The sequence below is a fragment of the Drosophila kikkawai genome, chromosome 3L (assembly GCF_030179895.1).
Source record: "Drosophila kikkawai strain 14028-0561.14 chromosome 3L, DkikHiC1v2, whole genome shotgun sequence".
NCBI classification, from domain to species: domain Eukaryota; kingdom Metazoa; phylum Arthropoda; class Insecta; order Diptera; family Drosophilidae; genus Drosophila; species Drosophila kikkawai.
Window position 1 is genome coordinate 16,889,716 of NC_091730.1, and position 22,089 is coordinate 16,911,804.

At 34.2% G+C, this 22,089-nt stretch overlaps 1 protein-coding gene across 1 annotated transcript in view; it reads left to right on the plus strand.

Annotated features, from left to right (window-relative positions):
* The window catches only part of ftz-f1 (ftz transcription factor 1), a 46,259-nt gene that overhangs the window by 1,869 nt on the left and 22,301 nt on the right, over window positions 1-22,089 (plus strand). The window contains exon 2 of the mRNA XM_017182140.3: window positions 273-1,601. Coding sequence (XP_017037629.1) covers window positions 431-1,601 — 1,171 coding nt within the window. The 5' untranslated portion in view covers window positions 273-430. The remainder of the gene's footprint in view (window positions 1-272; window positions 1,602-22,089) is intronic.

Consider the following 22,089-nt stretch of genomic DNA (forward strand, 5'->3'; position numbering starts at 1 on the left):
TACAATCACCAAAACGATAACTTAGAGGCTTCAAATGTTATCGAGAGAGCTTTTCAAGCTTTTCCTCCCCGGACTCTGTAAAGAGTTGACCTTGGCCCGCTTTGGTATACCATTAGACTTGTCCTTGGCCCACATTTGCACTGAGCCGACCTTCAACCTGACCTTGCCTTGTTGACCTGCACTTGTAATATCCTTGTTCCACTTTCCCTATCCACTTTAAATATTAAAGTTTAATGCTAATGAGCATTTGTTCTTTTTATCTCTTATTGCAGGTTTTTAGTAACTAGAAAGCAATCCCAAAAAAACCTACGAATACTATCGTTACCTGCCATCACCACCAATCACACCACCACACACACATCACAACGAAACGTACAAAAGATTAGGGTTTTAAAAGGAAACTAGTTGTTACAACGTAAATAGTAATAAAATGGATACCTTCAATGTACCTTCCATGCTGGCGGAGAGCAGCAACACTAACTATGCAACAGAAGCTACCAGCAACCATCACCACCTACAGCAGCAGCAGCAGCAGCAGCAACATCAGCCTCTGTTAATGCCCCATCATCACAAGGATCAAATGCTAGCCGCTGGCAGTACACCCATGCTGCCCTTTTACTCCCACCTACAGATGCAGCAAAAGGATGCAACTGGGACGCCAACTGCAACACCAGTAGCCACATCGGCGGCAGCATCCGCAGCAGATAACTTTAGCACGCTGCAGGCAATCGATGCCAGTCAACTGGACGGCGGCATATCCTTGAGCGGCCTCTGTGAACGCTTCTTTGTGGCCAGTCCGAATCCCCATAGTAACAGCAACAATATGACCCTAATGGGCACTGCGTCAGTGGCAGCAAGTACCACTGCAACGGCTACTACTACTACCAATAATAATAATACTAATAATAACAATAATAACATCACCAGTAACAACAACAACAATGTGGAGGCTAAGGCAGTTAGACCATCCAATTCGGTGATTATTGAATCCGTGACGATGCCATCGTTTGCCAACATTCTATTTCCCAACCACCGCACCAACCACGCCAGCAACGAGTGCATCGATCCAGCTTTGCTGCAAAAGAATCCTCAAAGTAATAATAATAATAATACCACGCTTATTGTACCGCCCGTGGAGTATCATCAGTTGAAGCCACTCGAGGTGGTAAACTCCTCTTCCACCTCCGGTTCTGTGTCAACCAGCAACTTCCTCTCCTCCACCACAGCCCAGTTGCTAGACTTTGAGGTGCAAGTGGGCGGTGGCAAGGATGATAGTCACATAATAAGTACCACCACCACAACGGCTACGGGATCAGGATCCGTATCCGGGTCAGGTGCAACGTCCACAACGACAACTGCCAATCCCACAAGGAGTTCGTTGCACAGTATTGAGGAATTGGCCGCCAGTTCATGTGTCCCAAAAGTCACATCGCCCAATAATAGCAATAATAGCAGCAGTGCCAGTACAACACCACAGCAGCAACATCTCCAGCAGCAGCAACATCACATGCAAAGCGGCAACAATAGTGGCTCTAATCTCAGCACCGACGATGAGTCCATGTCCGAGGATGAATTTGGTCTAGAAATCGATGATAATGGAGGTAAGTCAGAGACATAATTGATTTATAATATTATTTTTCCCATAATCGTGAATTTGGATGGCCATATTCTGTTGTTGCTGGAAAAGTGCCAAGAGTATTATTGAAAACTAGATCAAAAGAAGAAAGACAATACACTTTAAGGATATAAAGTGAATAATAAACAAACAAAACTACATAGAAACAACAACAAAAACCTACGTGAATAACAAACGGAATAAGAAACTGATAAACATAATAAACAAAAAATTAATAATAATAAACATAATATTGTTAAACATTAAATAGTTAAACATAACACGGAAAATAAAGAACGATATAAAATAAAATCTAATACTTATCGGGTTTAATAAAACAATACAACAAAAAGTAATAACAACCTGTATATTAAGCGTTTAATATGATTGAAAATAAGAAAAATATTATTATAAAAACACAAAAAATTATATCTCTTCATGAATATTAAATATTTTTGCAATATTTTTAATTTGAGATGGAAGAGTGTTTACTTATTCCTCATTACCTTGGCCTGAGCCTTGAAAAAATAGGATTTTTAGTAAACAAACCTAAGAAATGCAAACAAACCAATTAAAATGCAATAATTCTTACACGTATTTCATTCCCAAATTATAATCTACTGACTTCTTTTCTTACATTTATTACGCTTTTTCAATTTAAATTGAATTAAAACCTTGATATATTCACGAAACTTGTCATTACTTGGCGTGCCCGCCCCACCAGCCAATCCAGTCCGTCGTCAGTCAGACATTCTGTCGGTCGGTAGGTCGTCTGTCTTAAATATTTGTGTGCCAAGTGCAATGCTAAGTTTAAATATGCACAGAGTATATACTCTGGGTCCCCCTATTCCCCAGTTAGCCTCGGCGCACTCAGCTCCATGCTGTTTGGTCTGGCGTCGGATGCAGCCATAAAAATCCATTTGAAATGTCTATAAAAATGCAACTAACCTACTTTTGGAGGTTGTGTTTTATTTTTTTTTTCGTTTGGTTTTTGAGATAGGCGAAATTTAAATACTCTTTTTGTTGAGGAACTTTTTATAGCTGTATTACTTGGACAAAAATGCATAGTCACATGAACACATAACTTATATTAGAATTTGTTTGTTTTACAAATTGTGTTTGTTCTAAAGAATAGTCCCTGTTCTACAAAGTCTAAGAGTAAGCTATCCATTCTAAATTTCTAGGATTCCGAAAGTCATTTCTTGAATATTTTTTAAAATATAAATTATCTAAAATTTCTTTTTATAAATAAACTCTCAAATTATTCTGGTTAAAATGCAATAATATCTGATATATTTTAGCTCTTCTTAATTTTTAATTTTATTAAATGACCATCTTTATACTCTTAAAGAAACAATCTCAAAGAGTATGGCAAAATGTAAATGAGGGAAAAATTCGCTCGATAAGTTTGTCGATGCGTGAATAGCAATCAAATGAGCCAACTGACTCTGAGACAGCGGCCTGTCGACTAAATGTCGATGATGTATGATCAAACATTGCAAAATACACGTAAAGTTGTGTGTTTTATATATTTTTTATCTGTCAGCAGTTACATTTGTTTTATTTCCATTTTGGCGGCACACATTATGCCGAGTCAGTGGCGAAAATCCGTTTTATTGACATTCAGCAATGTCATACTGCAATACTGAGTGCATTTGGCCACACTGCAGCAACCTTGGGCGGAGAAAGCCCATAAAGTGCAGCTTACTTTTTCCCTCTTGCTTGTGTGATTCGTCCTCAGAAAGAGAGGCAAAATGGAGCAAGGTCGCCGGCAGCGGCATTAGAATTTGGGTCAAGCGCAAACGAATCGCTGTTGCGCTCGCTCGCTTGCGTTTTCTAATATTGGAGATTGGGCCCAAGGATGCGAGACAAAAACAAAAACAAAAACAAAAACAAATGCAAAAAGCGAAATTGCATAGAAATTTGAAGGTCATTGTGTGCATCAGCCGCAGCGCTGCCTGGCGTCGTAGACGCCGCTGCTTCTCGTTGCGTCGCGTTGCTTGTTCTCGCCCCCTCTCTTTCTCGCTCTATGGCACACTCTCCCCGGCCACATGGAGAGAAAAATTAGTATTCTTTTTATTTTAAACTATTGGAAAATTTTTAGATATGGATAATTGCATGAAAAAAAATTTAAATGTCTTAACTTACAAACACACTAGGAATTTAATAAGTATGTATTATTTATTAAAACTTTAAAAACTCGAATTCTCACTCTCTAATAACCCTGAAAAATTAAATGTTTCCGAAAGTGTTTAAATTAAAGGCAATTGGTGTTTCCATAATTTGAAAAAAAATTTAAACCAATCAAACTATTTTCTACATATTTTGTATTATTTTTCTTCGTGCAACTGTTGTGGCGGCTACTTTTGTTGCTGCTGCTGTTGCGACTGTTCTGCCTCAGTTGGTTTTATTTGCCGCCACCGCCGCCGCCGCAACCGCCCGCAATGCCGGCTGACATTGACACAGATTGCACCGCAGTCGCAGTCGCCGTCGCTGTCGTCGCAGTCGCACTCGTCGTGCGTCTATGCTCACCTCAAAGGATTTAAATGGGTCAAAGTCAGCTAGCAGCTTGTTGCATTTTTCGAAAAGTGCGCAAAAAGACAGCGCGAAATAGCAGCAACGAATTGGGGCATGACATTGACTGTGCATATTGCATATATGTATTATATATTACACATACATAACATATGCTATATATGCCGTGGTTCTAGCGACGAATGCATTTCAAGGTCTTTCAAATGGACCTCGAAGGCTGTTCTGCTGCTCTGTCCCAAGGACATTGCTGCCACCCGCCACCCGTGGAGTCCTTGGTTGTACTCAAGGTCATTCTATATGCAAATTATGTCTGCCACATCGTCTGACTTAAGCTGCAACCTTCCTTTTTGTGTGGGCTTGACTTTGGAAAAGGATTTGGGGTGGAAAGCGATGGTATTTCTTTTTTGTTTGGCATTGGGAATTGTTTAAAGATTTAAAGAGGGCAGCAGAAAATATAGATTGACCTGGTTTGAAATGGTCTTTAAGCCCTTAAAGAGGTCAGGGGTTTAAATTTAATTAAAATGGAAATAGTAAAAGGGATTGAAACTAAACAAATTTAAATTTAATTAAAGGATAGGTATAATATTATTAAAATATTTAAGGGTTTACCATTGCTTTATTATTTTACTTTTTTTAATATATTGCATGTTTATACTTAAGTATTTTTATAAAATTGTATGAAAACCTTAGATTTTTCTAGTAGTAAATTAGACATATATTTCTTAGTTTATTTCTCTCTCCTCAGATTAAGTTAGTTAAACAAAAACCTGATTCGAAACTATATATTGAGCAATTCCCTTTTAATTTATGCTTGGCCTAATGGCCAATTGTCTGGTCTTTGAAATAATGCTTACAGCAATTAGTTAACAATTAATCGAAGCAAATGGCAAGAAAATCCCTCACATTCTATCCTCCACATTGGTCGTTCACACCTGCATTAATTTCGATGTCTTTCTCACGATTTTCCATTGGCAAACCGCAAATTGGTAATTGAACCCAATAACTAAACACACACACACACCGCGATATCCATAGAATAGGGTTTAGTCAAGCGATCAGAAAACAGAAATCTTGTAAATGCAATCAAGGATGGAACATTGAAAAACTCTACCTACGACTGAATAAAATATCAAGTTTAATTTGGTTACCCTGAATATAAAGAGTTAATCGCGAATTCAAACCAAGGCATTCAATTGTAACAACTGAACAATAGTAATTAGAACCCAGGTAATCGGAAAGGGGTGGTAGGTGGTTCCACCATTTGTTTTGTTTGCAAATTGTTTAACTAAATAAGCATAGTAATTGGTTTATTAAAGGAATGTTTTCTTTTCACTGCATCTTGGCTATGGGGAATTCTGAAACTGAGTAATTAAGGTTTTAAAATGGATCGTTGAACCCTTCAGGGTTTTACATTGAAAACGGGGAATAATATTTGTGTTTGCGAGGGTGAGGGTCTATAGTTTTTCATATTCAATATTTCAAGGTGTTAAAACAAGTATTATATATTAATTTATTTAATATATGCAGCATTTTCTGGGTGTAAAAAAGGTTTTTGTTAAACATTTAGCTCGAGGTATATATTGTATTATTTAAAGGTTCTGAGAATGCAAAGGTATAAAAAAATCATTTTAAAACCTAGCTGAATTGAAAATAACTTAATTTATAAATATTTTAAATAAATATACATATAAGGCATAAACTTGGGTATTGATTAAAAATATATTTGGCTTTATTTTCCCCTTTTCTAATTTATTAAAAACTATTTGCTATTTCATAGCTGCCACATTGTATTAATTTATGCCCGATGATGTAAATGGGAAAATGTTTTCGTGTTTTATTTGTTTTTCATATTATTTTTTCTCTCTATCTCTATCTAAATTTGTTATTGTCATTGCATTTGCTTTGACCATTTTATTGTTGTTAACCTTAAGCTCGAAAAAAAGGCCATTTGCCATTGAGAAGTGACTCTCTGTCTGTCTAGCGATGTCTGGGCGTCTGTCTCCTATGGAGAAATATATATAGTATATAATATTACATAGTATATGGATGCAGTCACTCCCCTTAACCCGCTGGCGGTCGCCTTTAACCCGCCAAACGCCACACCGGGGTTGGAAAAGTGTGCTAATGGGTCGCCAAGTTGACCCTGTGCCACATTCAACGCCGGCAGCGCTGCTTGCACTAATTTTGCAATGCCAAATGGGGTGTGGGGTTGGGTGGGATTTTGTGCAGCGGCAGATGCAATCAGTAGAGAAGTGAGAGAACGAGAGAGAGAGAGAATGCGCATTGATTTTTTCCTTTTTTGCGCTGCACAATTCTCATTTTCTCTGGCCATCTTTGTTGCTTATTGTGAGTGCATCATCTCGCTCTCGCCTCTGAATTGCACCCTGACCTACTTACATTGCATTTTGCATTCTATTTGTTCTTCTTTGTTTTTTGTTTATTTATTTTATTGGCTTTTTTTTCGGGGTTTTCTTCTTTTAATTTAATTGATGACAGTTGAGGATTTAATTGATTTTTATGTGTTGTTTTCCTTTAGATAATATAATTTGTTTTTGACGTAGCTTAGCTAGGTTAGCTTAAACTGATTTGCCTTATAGCATATGTAATTTGCCATTAAAAAAAACATATATTTAGTTTATTTTAATATTATATTGATTTTAAGACATTATTTCTAAAGTTTTTAATAATTTTACTTCCCTTCTTGTTACTTTTACTTGTAATATTATTGTGTAATTATCATTTTTTACATTTGTACATCTCTTTCACATATTTCTAAAATTGTCCGTTCAATGAGTTTTTTATCTGCGGTTTATGTAAGTCGATTTGTTTTATTGTCATCATTGGGTTATTTATTGCTTTATTTGCTGACGGCGTAACTCGTTCGATTTTCTTGGTTTTTTTTTTTGTTTTCTATGGGTTCTACCTTCTTTCTGCGGGAAATTGCGCTTTTACATTTACCAGGAGTGTGGGGATTGCATAGAACTTACTACAGCTCGTTTCTTATCTTTGCTTATCGCTGCGTATACGTAATGTCGACGTCTTTTCATTTTGAATTACGTATACGTCATGTGTGAGCTTCACTGATTGGGTGATGGAGGTATTATCAATAAATAATAAAGCGTCGGAAAAGAGTAAAGAGAATACTTAACCCAAATTTCAACAATTTACAGTTCCTTAGCCTTCACGGAATTATTTGTTGAACAATCCACATATCAGCGATAAATATTTAAGCGACAATTGATCATTTGATCACAAAGAAAATGTTTGCTGTCTTTTTATTGCAAGGAAATGTTGGAACATTAATAGGAATATGAATATTATTTGAACTATCCTAATTAAGCGTTAAAAACAATAAATCCTATCGTGATTTTATGATAAAAACTCTCAAGGATCAAGGCTATTCATTCAAAACATAAATTTTAAAATGAAATGTCTTTTTAAGAGACAAATAAAATTATTCCCCTTCTTATATTCCCAATTTTCCTTTCCATTTCTCTTCCTTCTCTTCTCTGGCATTGATAGAGCGCATTCAGCAATCGTCAAAGTTGAACCATTTTTGTCTTTAATCTTCCAGTCACAAATACAAGCGCAAATACATAGTTTATTCTCGACAGCAAAAAAGAAAACAAAACAATTAAAAAAAAAAGAAAACTTAAAATTTGCTTTGCAGCAGGCGGCAGGCGTACACACACAACCTTATTCGCACTCGCACTTCTCTGGGGGCGCACGCACACAGAAGCATACGCGTAGATAAAGAACCCCCATACTAGTGCGAATTCCAAAGCTTTGGCTGCCGGTTGCCGGGAGAGCTTTTGCAGTTTGCACATGTGTGCGTGTGCATAGTTGAGTGGCGCCAACTGCAAACACAGAAAAACAAAAACAAGAAGCATACAAGACGGAGTGCAAATAAAACGGAAACCTAAAAGATCCTCAAAATACAGCAACGAAGAAGATACAAAGATACAGATGCAGAAGCAGAAAACGAAATAAGAAGAAATACAACCGCCATAAAGAAACTTGAAAAGCTTTTGCGGAACAGCATGCAAGGCGCAATGCAAACTAAAAAAAAAAACACAAAACAAGAAATTATAAAAAACACATGTGAGCTTTTTGGCTACAAAGCTCAAACGAATAAAAAACATAATAAAAGAGAAGACAAAAAAAAATTAAAACAAAAATACACTCGATTATTTCTAGTTTGTCGAAAATATTAAGAATTACTTAAAATAAATTCTTAATATTTAAAAAAAATATATGTATTTATGAAAATAGGTACTCCTTTAAATGTAATATATTGAATATAAAGAAACTGCTTAAATATAAACAAAAATTATTTACGCAGTATTAACTTAAATAATAATTGAAAAATCGGTAAAGAATTAATTAAATTAGTGAGAAAATCTTGTGTAATATTTTTTTTGTAGGTAAATGGGCCAACAAAACGCACTTTTCGTGATAAGCTTGCTTGCAAAAAATGTACGAAAACTGCAAAAACACTGCCGACTCTTATCAGGCTTGCCTTATCGCGCAGTTGCATATTTTTTGTATTGTTTTCCCTTATTATTTTCTTGAATTAAAAAAAAATGTATTCCACCTTACTGCAATTTCTGTTGACACTTCCCTCTTCTTCGCTTTTACATATATTTTTATTTGCATTTTTATTTATTGCCTGTACGTTTTATTTTTTGTACACTTTTGCCTTTTGAAATTGTTGCGGCAGGTCTTGGTTTTTATTTTTTGGGGTTTTGCGTTTGTTTGGATGATTTTACTTGCTTTTTGTTTTGGGTCTTTACTCCCTCGGGTAAATTTGAAAACGGACAATGAAGTTATTTATGCGGCAATTATGTTTATTTATGATTTTTGTCGTTGTAAATTTTAAATGCTTTCAAATGCTGAAATTGTTTTGAGGGAGGCTTATTACTTAACAGTTTTAAGGAATGGAATTTAAAAAACATTTTAAAACATCGTTGTGGCTGTGCTTTAAGTATTATGTTAATTTTAATGTTGAACATTAAATAATAATAAATGGAACGATTTTACACATTAACGTTTACTTTAGGTTCAATTTAAAGTGGTTTTTATTTAATAAGGAATCAAGGCATCCGACATAAAAAATGTTGTATTAACCATTTTTTAAGAGATTACTCAATGATTTTATAGTCTTAACTTTTATATATTATTATTTCCACACTTAATAATCTATTTAATCCACCATTTACTTATATTTTCAAACTCTATACTCAAATCACGTGATTCAATAAAAATACAAACAGACCATCCAAGGTCGTAATTTATTATAAAAATTTTAATCACACGTCCAGCCAGAAAAAAATTACCCTACAACATTTCGTAATCAAAGACCTTTAAACAAATATAAAAATACAAAAATTGTTACAGCAAATAATATGAAATAATTTACACCTTGGCTATAGCTTGCCATATGATGTAACCATATTTCTTGGGCTCTTATTGTTGTTGTTGTTTTTGGTGGCTTGTTTCTGTTGTCACTCTTCTCATATTTAAATAAACAAGAAATATGTTTCTTGGGAGGTGGTGGTGTTGGAGGTGTGTGCGTTTGTGTGTGTGTGAGTTGCGTTTTATTTATTTTTATAATTTGCTTACAATTCGTGTTTTGGGGCTTATCTGATACGAAAAATAAGAAATAAAGAAAACCCGAAGAAGGAACGAGGCAAGCCGAAGCTTTTCGGCAACTGAGTGTGTGTGTGTTTGTTTGTGAGTGTAAATGTGAGTCGTAGTCGTAGCTGATGTGTTGATATAGCTTTAGCTTTTGATAGCTGCTGACCCACTTTGACTATTTGCATGGCCTACTGCACTTGGCCAAGTTTTTGTCTCGCTTTCGCGCTCGCACATCACCGAAAATGCGAACGTGTGCCAGAGTGAGAAAGAGCGCCTTAGATTTGGAAAAATATTAAGGTGGCAGCGATATGAGCGCCTATAGTTACGGTCAAATATTTAAGTTTAAATAAAATATATTTTAAGATATAATTTATGAATTTAAAAAATAATTAAGGAATTTATTTATGCCATTTAAAACAAATAATGATTATAAACGATAAATAAAATACAAAAATAATTTTCTGATTGAATTTGTTATTTGAAGATCTAGGAAGCTTCTTTGGTTATATTACGTATACGCACTGTAACCCTAGGTAATATTTTTTTTTAGTTACAATAAGAATAAAAGTATCTTTATATGTAAATTAAACAACAAATAAATTAAAGTTTTTTCTACTTTTTATAAATATATTTTAAGATCTGGAAAGATCAGTTTCATATACATATTACGTATACGCATGTTATTTAGTCAAAGTATTATTTTAAAGCATTATCTGTTTGTAAATAATAATATGGTTAATATTTAACAAGAAAAGGAACTAAAAAAAAATTATATTATGCAAAATTTTTAACACTTTTCTATAACTTATAATTATTTCTTTTTTTTTTTATTAAATAATATGGCTCAAGAACAAAAATATATTTTTTTATCCAAAATTAAATAAATATATTACTACTATTATTTCCACCGCTACTGTAATGTAATATATATACATATATATTTTAATAAATTACTCATACGCATTTTGCATATCGCATCCGACCGTCTGACATTTTGTCGCAATAATTAGTTGGGAAATTTAGATCATGGCAGCCATATAACATTGTAATAATAATTGCAGCTAGGCAAACAGTAGAAACCATAACAATAAGCAGACATTGAAACCGTTTTTCCAACCCTCCCTCCCTATGTTTTGTTTAATTTTTTTTTGTTTCTGTATATTGCTTTTCACGTGAACTTACATAATATGCCGCCAACTATTAGTGTGCGTTTGTGAATGGTGACTACTGTACAGGCATAAAAGCAAAACAATTGCGTAAAGTTTTTATTATTATTATTTTTGGCTTCTTGTGCGTTTATTTTCGAAATACATTTTAATTTCGTTTTGGGTTTTGTAAATTGATTTTCGCTTGAATTTTTGTGGCAGTCAATTTGTATATTGTGTAAAGAGGTTTATTTTATATAAATGATTGAGAAATATATATATGTACACTTTTATTGTCTGATATTTATTATTTGTTAAATTTAAGGGAAGTAATACGATCGAAACTTGAAATTAACAAAATTCGTCTTAAGTCATTCTTAAACTCTTGGCCTAATCGTAGGCCAATGTACATCATTTGCAGAAAACCCTTCACTTGGCTAAATAAATTAATTAGTTTCGACACCGTTTAACTTAAACCCAAAGAGCTGTTGACACCATCCCATCCACCGCATTGTCATTCGTCATTCCGTTCCATTGTCAACTTGCATATTTGTTTGTCCTTCACTTGAATTAACATTGCAATGCACAAAAACATGAAAATAAGAAAGAAGCAATTCAATGGTTGTTGGTTTTATGACTTACAATAAAACGCAAAAAAAAAAAAATATTAACAAATGAAATTGAAAATGGAAACCATAAGCGTAAACTCAAAGTCTCAGAGTTGAGGCATTTAATTGCTACAAAACTCGATCTCAAAGGACACATTTCGTTGCATTAGTGATTTTTCTTTTTGGGTTTTTGGTTTTTGGTTTCGGGTGGCCGTTTTTTTTTTGACCCTCCCCACTTGTAAACTGGGTCAATGCAATTTGGGTCACCTAGATTTGATTACCAAACCAGCCAAGAGTCGTCGGCGTCATCGGTTCAAGCCGAGTGCCTCTCTCTCTCTCTCTCGCCGGTCTCTATATCTCTCTCTCTCTTTGTACATAAAAAATACATATATATATTTATGTATAAGGTATATAAAAATCTAGTACATGGCTACAGCTGCGTGTGACTGATGGGTGGTAAAATGGGCTCTCGGTGGGTGGTGCATATATAACATTATACCATACCATACCCTACATATGTTTTTATATCCCTTTGAATCTGATTCCATTCCTCTCAATGGTTGGACTTAAGGGAAAATGGATGAAAATGTTTGGGGCTAAATGCAGGGGATAAGGGTAAATGTGAAGATGAATCGACAAATGGCGGAAAAGTGCCAGGAAAAAGATAACACATCGATTGGATGAAGGAGAAGAAGAGGCCAGAATGGTTTAAAATGGATACTGTGCCAATAAAATGTTCCTAGGTTTCAAAGGAAACAAAAGCTATACAATTAAAATTTAAGAAAACACAAGAAAAAGGTTGAAAGGGAAAGAGAAATATATGAAATGTTAAAAGATGTGCAATGTCGTAGCTATCCTTAAGAAAGTATACCAAAATAAAGATTTCTTATGTAAAAAGATCTAAAAATATAAAAGAAATAAAAAAAATTAAGAAAAAGCTAAAAGGAAGTCTTAATAATAGCATATGCTTATGATTTAATATTCCAGTTAATCAGCAACAATCTCGAACCTATCCCAACCTGACAATAAACTCACTCCACTGAACTAAAAAAAAAAACCGATACCCCCCGAAATAGGCCACATTCAGTATTCACTTCCAGCACATGCCAAAAATCCAGGTCCAAATCCGATCATATGGCGAGCGACGGATACAATGGGACTTTCCCTCAAAAAAAAAAACGAATCACCAAAGGAAATCGAACGAATGACCAAATCGATGAAAAAACTCAACGTAAATTGATGAAATTGATTGGAAAAACGTATAGCAACGAAATATACCCAAAATATATTTCAAAATACAAAACGAAACAAAAACCGAAAAAAGAAACGAAAGTGCGTGCGATGAATGAGCAAAATTGCGCAAACGATCGTGAATGCTTCACACTGATGATTGTTTGGGGTTTTTTTTCGGAAATATACTCTTTGGGAAGAGTATTTTTATATTTTAAGAGCTTTGCTATTTTTTTTGTTTTTAATTTGAGAATTTAGGGTATTTAGAGGATCTTCTCTGCATTTTATAAAAATATATAAGAGGGTATTTTTAACTATTTTGGTTGATAGTTTTAAGTACTATTTTATTATCAACTATTTTATAATTATTAGATTATTTATAATAAATAAACTACCCAATCAAAATTATATTGGAATTTTAGTGAATTTTAATTTTAACTTAATTTTTATTAATTAAAGTGTATTTTACAGATTTCCTATTATAACCATTCCCTTCTGGTAGTTCCTTTTGTTGTTTCCCTCTTACGCATAAAACAATAAAAAAAAGCTGCCAAAAATATCAGCCAGTTGCCAAGGAAAGAGACGGGAACTGTTTGAGAGATAGAGATAGAGAGAGAGAGAGTGAGTGGGGGAACTGAAGCATAATAACAAAGTGCGTGAGCTTTTTTTTTAGGTTTCGTTTTTGTGGCATTTTCAGCATTTTTTGTTGGGTTAGGTTCAATATTGAATAGTTTTTGTTGTATTTTTTTTTTGGGTGGAAGCTTCAGTGCGTGTGAGGCGTGAATTGTTATTGCGTGTGCTTTTTTTGTTTTATTTTGTGTGCTTGTGTGTGAGGCAGTGGAGCCTTTTTGTGTGGGAATCTCTCGTGGTTTCGGGTTTTTTTTTGTGCTTCTGTTTTTCTGTGTAGTAAAAACTAAAGCTTCATAATACGTCTCTCTCTCTTCCTCTCTCTGGGTTTCCTCACGCACACACTCTTGTAACATGCTCCTCTCTACGCGTTTTCATTTTCATTATTTCTGCTTTTTTTTTTTGTTTCTGTGTCGATTGCGTTGTTGAATATTTCCACTTTGTTTATATAATTTTAATCACAAAAAAAAAAAAAAGAAAAAAGAGACGGGGAGAACGAAAAATTAATACCCTTGATATTACAAAAAAAAGAAGAAATAATAATAAATAATAATAATAATATAGGGAACCTAAAATAAAGCATAAATCTCTATTTTATATTAAAAAACGCTTAAGTTTATATAAAAACTTTTAACCAAATTTAAGTTTAACTTTAAACAAAATATATATAACATATTGAAGTCATAAAAATATATAAATAAATAAATTATACATTCATATTTACAATATTGTATTGTAGATATATTTTGACACAATATAATCACATTTTATTATATTAAAGGACACTCGGACAACCGGACATGTATTTCTATATGCTTCTATAGCTTCTTGAGATTATAGTACCTTCCGAAAGGGTATACAAATACGTGCGGGTGTCTGTGTGCGTATACTTTTTCAGAAAAAGTAGGTTAGTGGGTCACCATATCTAACAACGAGGCGACGCGACAGCGCTGCAGCTGCGACGCCAGCGATGTCGAAGTCGATGCCGACGTCTTTTTGACAGCAGCCAGACGAAGCAAAATTTTTATTTTATATATGTACACACATACGTATTATATATTTTCAGCTTCTTCATCTGATTTTCCTCTTCTTTTTTTTTTTTGGCTTCTTTTGATTTGATTATCTTGTGTCTGCTGTTGGTTTCGCCTTTCCTTTGGTTTTATTTTGTTTAGTTGAAAAACTTGTCTCTGTTCTTTTTTCCAAAACGCCATTAAAAATAGTTTTGGCATTTTAATCGACGCCATTTCGCATTTGGCGGCTGGTTTTTTGGGTGCTCTTAAGTAAATATTTATTTGTTTACTATTTGGATTGGCAAGATGAAACGGATTTTGGGCTTTTAAATAGGAAAATGTAACAGAAATTGCAATACTGAGGGGTTTTTCAAATTTTTAACGTGTGGTTAAGGCACTCTTTTATTTTTTGGGAAGTTTAAATTTGCTGTAAAAAGAGTTTTACTATTGGGGAAAAATAAATATAACTTATTAAAAAGCTTCTTTAATTTTGTAAATATTTTTAAAGTCAAAGCAAAATATTATTAATATTATATATTTACAAAAACCCACTCACTCTTTTCAATTTCAAAAGTAGAGTAGCTCTCGTAAATTATAATGAATCATAAATAATGGTTTAGTATAAGGTAGGTTATGCATATTAGCGATTTTTGCGATTCATAAATCTGTTTTCGGCTTGCTCAGCATTGGAATCTCAACGATTTTGCTGTGCCAAAAACCCAAAAAACCGCAGAGACACAGCAACAATGTTTATGAAAAACCGCAACAGCAATAAAGAAAAAGCGAAGCAGAGACACACACACACTAGCAGAAAGCTATTCAAATGTGAATTAAAAACGTAAAATTGTTGGTTTGTTAATTATTGTTGTTTAAGGCTCAAGGTGGCCGCAGTCCAAATTCAACAACAATAATCAGAGAAAAATCCAACTCATGTTTGCCTAATTGGGCAGATTTTCCTTTTTGCCGCTGTCAAACAATTAACATTAAACATATACATAAATAATGTACAGCTTGTCCGTCGCCTTATGCCATTTATTAACATTTTTTGTTAAATAAATACAAAAAATATGCAGACAATGTACACAACACTCAAGACATTAATAAAATATACACACAAATGTTCGATTCAAAGATAAAAGACCGATGTCTATACACACCCCAGCATGATGGGTTTATGTTTATTTTATTTTATTTTTGGTGTATATTTTTTTTATATTTTGTCCACCTTTTTATATATTATTGTGCTAAGATAAGCGGGTTGCATGGAGTGGTCATAACTTAAGATAAATGTGATATATATATACGTATCTATTTTTTAGATCTGATATTTGCATATTGTAATACATATTACCACTTTGTGAACGTAATAAAATATTTAAAATAGCTTGGTTGCATTAGCACATCATTTTTTATATTTTTATCTTACAAAAACAACCTTGAGTTATATTTAATAAATATACATATAAACATATTTAAAATAAAATAAACGATTTACTTTAAAATGTAATTCAATTTAGTGGCAAGTTAAATTTTTAACCGAATTTAAATTAATACATTTTTGGCTTTTGTTCGATTTTTGATTCTTTGGCAAATTGTAAGGGTATACAAATTTCAAATTATCCAATTTATAATATTTTATATTAATTTGTATAAAATTTTACTTAAAAGCTGAAAAAAAAAATTTTTAAAATATATACATATATATCTAGACTTAAAAATTTTAAGTTGAAGAAAAATGTTAAAATTTTAAAAGTCAATTAAAATTACAAATAAAAAATATATAAATAAATTATAAAGAATTTAAATGAAATTATTTATAAACTTTTAATTTAATTAGTAAAAAAGCGAAGCCGCCTGCCACAAAAATGCATGCTAAAATGTTTTTTTTTTTTTTTTTCAATTAGTCAAGTTTCCTTTTGGCTGACCCAAATTGCAAGCAGCTAGAAACAAGTCCTGTCCCACAGCGGCAGCCAACCCCCCTTTTCTATGGGGGCTTACTCCAGCCCCCCTCCACAACCGGCGCCTCGCCTCATTTCAGTTGCAGGCAAATGCAACTCATTTGTTTTCTACGCATCGGGCGGAGGCTTGAAGGACCCGAAACCCGCCCAGAAAAGCGTCGTTGTCGTCGTCTACACACACCCTCGCTTTGAAAGCGCGCAGTGCATTTCAAGCAGAGGAGGAGAAAAAAAAGCAAACCCCCGACGCCAAGCAAAAAACCCCCCTTCCCCCTTTATATTTTTTTTTTGCTGGCTGCAATTGTTTTTGTGGCCTCGTGACCTAGTTTCGAGCTTCGTCAACTGCAACGACAGCAGAGGCGTCGGCAGGGAGGGGGCGGGCGTCGTTTTAAATGAATTGCAGTCTCTGTTTCTTTTTCGCTTTAGTTTTTGTTTCTTTCTGTTATTGTACTTTTTTCTCGCTCTTCTTTTTGCACAAACAAGCCAAAGAAGAAGAAGAACCACCAAATCGGTACCATAAAATCGAGCAAATGAACAACACACGATGCGAATTGCATTGAGAAATGCCGAAAGGAAAATAAAATGCAATTTTTACAACCATCCGATTTTTCAGTTTATTGCAATTGAAATTCCAGTCGGGGATTAGTCAGCAATTAGCACGTGGTCAAGTCTGAAAAAAATATATAAATTAAGGGAAGTAAAGAAACGTGAGACATGAATAAAACAAAGGGAATTTTATGCAATAAAGAAAAGGAAACGGTGAAGTTGCTTTAAAAAGGAAAGTAATGCAAATATAAGAAGGATATCGAAAATGAAGCTTACTTTAGATACCTTTTTCCTTTATTTAATAATGTTGAATATTTGAAATGTAAATCACATTTGTTTTTATTTTTTTATAATTTGATTTTACTATACTAATCAAAAAGTATTTAAATATAAAATTTAAATATTAAAACAAATGTATATTTAAAATAATAATAAATAGGGTCTTCTACGTTGTATAAGCTTGTCCTGATGGAAAATTTAATTTTGTTAATAATATAATAAATTAATAATGCCATGTTTTATTTTCAATATAAAGCAACAAACTAATTTAATAATAATTTTATAATAATATATATTATATTTTATAATATCATAAAATAAGGAACTCTTTAGTTCTCAACCTTCCTTAATTGTAAACCCCATTTATATCTTAATCCCATTCTTTCAAAAATAATGCTTTACCAAATAAACTTATACTCATATTAACCTACTAAAATGATTGATTATGATAAATAAATAAATAAATAAGTAAAGCATGGCAATCGAAAACCACAACGGGCCACACCTGTTCCACCGCACTTTTTTGTGCGATTTGTGATGATATTCATTCCACATGACAGACAAGACTATAGACAGACGCGGCAGAGACGCCGACTCCGACGCCGAAGCCGACATAGACTTCGTCGTCGATCTACAAAAATAACAAAAAAGAAACAACATTCAGTTGACCTCATTACAAATATGCTATATAATATATATAATAATAGCTAATGGAATGAACAAAGCAAATAAAAAGAAGCAAATAAAGTATTAAATATTGAATAATTTAAATGCGTTAATTAATTTAATTTGCCCAAAGGGTTGAAGAGGAGAGAGAGAGAGGGGGATAAAAGAAGAGAGAGCGAGTGGGCGCGGGTGTACAACGTGTGGTATGCGTAATTTATTGCGCATTGAAAAAGTGCACTCTGACTAAATGTGTATTACGAGTTTTTTTTTTGTATAATGTCCACTGAAAATATAAAATAATTAAAACCAAAAAATCAAGTATACGTAGAGTATTAAGTATACGCAACGTATATTACGTATACGTAGTGAAATATTAAGTATACGTAAAAAATATTTAGTACTCGCAGGGCATGTAAATATATATAAAAATCATATAGAAAAAAGTTAATAATTTATGAAATTAATCCAATTTATTAATATTAAAAAAGAATATTGATATAAATTTAATTTTTTTTTAAATTTACAACCATTTTAAATCCATTTTTAAGTGTATTGAATACATTTTATATATAGAAATACAAATCTACATTAAGCTGACCTCCTCCTCAAGCGGCTAGCTTTGTCGACTGCTACGTTGGCAGAGGCAGCGACGCGGCAGTGGCAGCAGCGACGAATTGCGGTCGAAACCGTCCCTGGGCGAATCTATCTGTATCTGTATCTGTGACTTTGCTTGTGCTTGGCCGTATCTGTGTGAGTGCTAGTGCTCGTGTGGCTCGTGCTTGTGTCTGTGCGGCATATGAAAAGTGTGTCAAGGTTTTTTGAATAATATTTTGTGCAGCGTTAACGCGACGTCAGCGCAGAGCAGAGAAAACGACGTCGCCACCTCCCCACCCTTTCCATCCGATTGTTTTTGTTTTTGCTTATCGTATAATTTTGATACCCTTTATATAGAGGGAATTTACAATTTATATCTGAAGTTTACATTGCGATAAGGTATCTCTATGTATATTTATTACGTAATCACTTTTAAACATATTTTTGTTAGGTTTATAACCCAGATCAAGAAAATAAATTATTTACACTATACAAGATTATGTAATCAATTCTTTACGTACAAATCTATGTAAATATTTTTAAAAATATTTATTTATAAATATGTATGTATTTTATAACATTTAATGATGCTGAATTTCATGTTTATAAATATTTTTAACGTGTCATAATTTAACCAATTATGTATAGCATACATTATTGAGTAAAAAAATATTAAATTAATTAAACCATTCCTAGGATATACGAGGATCAAAAGCAAAAGGGTATATAGGCTTCGGCTTTCTTCTGAGTCATCTTCCCTTTTTCATTGTTGCTGCTCTCTATTGTTGTTGCCTTTGTGGCTGGCATTTTGTTGTAATCGCCGTTGTTGCTATGTTTGCTCTTTCCATTGTCTATCTCTGTCTCGCTCTGTCCACCCATTCCCGCTTGCCCTCTCTATTTCCCTCACACCTTTTTTGTTGTTTGCTCATTTTTCGCTGTCATCGTTTTCCTCACTCTTCTTCTTCTGGCGATTTATTTTTATTTAATTGTGCTTTGTCAACTTTATACATACTATTTAAGTTATTATTTATTGTTTACTTTTAAGTGGTGACTTCTTTATATTCAATTTAATTGAGATTCGCGCCTTTTTGCATTTAATTGGGTTTATTTGTCAATCAGCGGAATTATTTCTTTCTTTTCTTGTGAACAAGAAAAAGGGAGCGTCTGATAAGAAAAGTAGAGTGGAAAAGTGACTGTAACTGTGTAGCTGTGTAATCGTATTGTGCATATATTTTCCGGGTACTTTACCTCCCATTTTCCGAGCTTAATTCATCGGAAAGTTCCTGGGGTTGACATAACCCACATTTTTGGAGTCTTGCCAAACCATTATTTTTTCCCACCTCTCCCAATTAGCGTTTGAAGGAAAGTGTAGGCCAAAAACCATCCGCAAACAGATGTTTGCCTAAGCCGTTTATTTATGGCAACAAAGTTACCTAAAGTTACCACCGCTTAGCAACTGAACGTAAGCCGGTCGACAATGTTTTACATAAGAAAGCTTCCAGGTATAAACTTCAGAAAGCCATTAAAATTTAAGGTTTTAAAATGAGAATAATTATAATATATTGATATTTAAATACTTTGAGGTTCATACTAATTTTAGTTTCCAATTAAAAATCTCATCATTAATAATTTTTCTCAACCATATTTTTTGTGTTCCTTGAATGGAGGAACTTCAAAATAATCACTTTTAAAAAATGAACAAAAGGATTAAGCTTTCTCCTTTTCGAGGACTCACTGTGCTCAGATATAGGCCCAATTTCCACTCTTTTGGGATCCCAACAAAACCAACACACAACACGCCCCACAAAATTTCCCATTGACCCATTAACATGGAGACCAGGCCAAAGAAGCAGAATAAGTAAGAGAAACTGAAAGCAAAGCAGAAGCACACAAGACCAGACACACACCCGTGCAGACACACTTTCATAACAAAAATAGAGTTTGGAACCTATCCTAAGGCATTTGTTGTTATTTTTCCCATTTTGTCCCAGGAGCAGCAGCAACAACAAAAACAACATTAATAAGAGCAATAGCAACCTACACCAACATGGCAACAGTTTTCCATTACAGCGAACAGCGGGCGCTAAGGAGAAAGAGCGAGAGAGAGGGCGTCAACACCCAAGGCACTGGGCTCTCTCCCTCTAGCATTCAGGCGGTTAAGGGAACTAGCAAAGGGGGAGGAGGGTGAGAGAGATGTAGGCCTGAAAACGAAATCGAAATTAATCTCTCTAACATAGACCTGAATCTGTACAACAAAAAAGTAGGTCAACTGCGGCAGCGACGCGCCGTCGTCGTCGCGCACTCACACAGCCATGCATGGCGACACACACTTTCACTTATTACATTATTCAGGCCCCAAAAGCTGAGAGCGTTGGAGCTATGAGTAGCAGTAGCAGCAAAGAGAGAAGCCGAGAGCAAGCGCTTGTGGGCGAAACTTGTTCGTGACGTTGACGTCGACGGCGGCAGCGCTGCCTAGCCTCTGCCTCTGTCGATTATTTCATATTGAAAGCAAAAGTGATCTGAGGCAACCGACAGAGAGAGAGAGAGAGCGCCAGAGAGAGGCTCTCTCAAGCGCACTTAACCCCCCAATAGCCCCCCGTTTCGTAGCCGGCTTGTGGGGGAAAAATGTTACAAGGTTTCGTTTCAGGTTAAGACGAGTTTTTTGTTTCTTTTTTCATATTTTGTTTGAGTTTTTTGTTGTTTATTTTTTTTTAGATTTATAATTTTTTTTGTCTGCGTTTGTATGAACAAATTTTGTATTTTCTAAATTTAGCTATTGCATATGTGTGTGTCTGTGTGTTTACTTGCGATGACGACAGCAGAAAAAAAAATCACAAGAGAGAAAACGAAGAGAAAGAGAAGTGGTGGAGGAAGAGCGGTGGGTGGAAGTGGGCCAAGGGGGGAAGCAATGTTGCTGTTGCTTTTTATTTTATTTTTTTCCCAGTGCGTCGTCGAAATAAGTGACCTGCCTCATTTGAAATTTGTTTGCGGCATTTCGTTTTTTCCTCCTCCACTCTTCTCTTCTTTTTTCTTCTTTCGTATGTCTTGGGATGCAATTGAAAAGGTCGGAGGTTAAGCGACGCAAGGGGTGGGGGTGGCAGAGGGTTTAGCGTGGGCGGAAAGGGATGGTGATCGTAGATTGAGAAATTCTGGGCATGTTAAGGGGAAAGTGCGTGGGATCGTGGTGACTATTACAATATTTAAATGGGTTTATGGATTCTCTCACGACCTTATTTATTTACGCTAAGTTGAAGTGTGAGTTAATTGTCAGGTAAATTGAACTCCCAGTTAAGCATACCGTTAACAGTTTTAAGAAATTCGAGATTCGAGACACAGGATTACTTTGTTTAGGAAATGTTATTTTCAGAATTTTTTAACAACTGATTATCTGTCTGATAAATACTAATATTCAATTTGATTATATTAAATATTTTTAAAATATTTTACAATAAAGGCAACATATTGTTTTAACCCTAAGTCGCACCTTCGACCTGTCAAAATCTTGCCACATCAACCCGCTGCCAGTACAGCACAATCCAAAAGTCAGCTACAACTGACCCATACACTAACCCGACAATATGATCAAAATATACAACATTTCGGGGCAAAATGTGCTTACAAAACACAAGCTTTGTGCCTTAA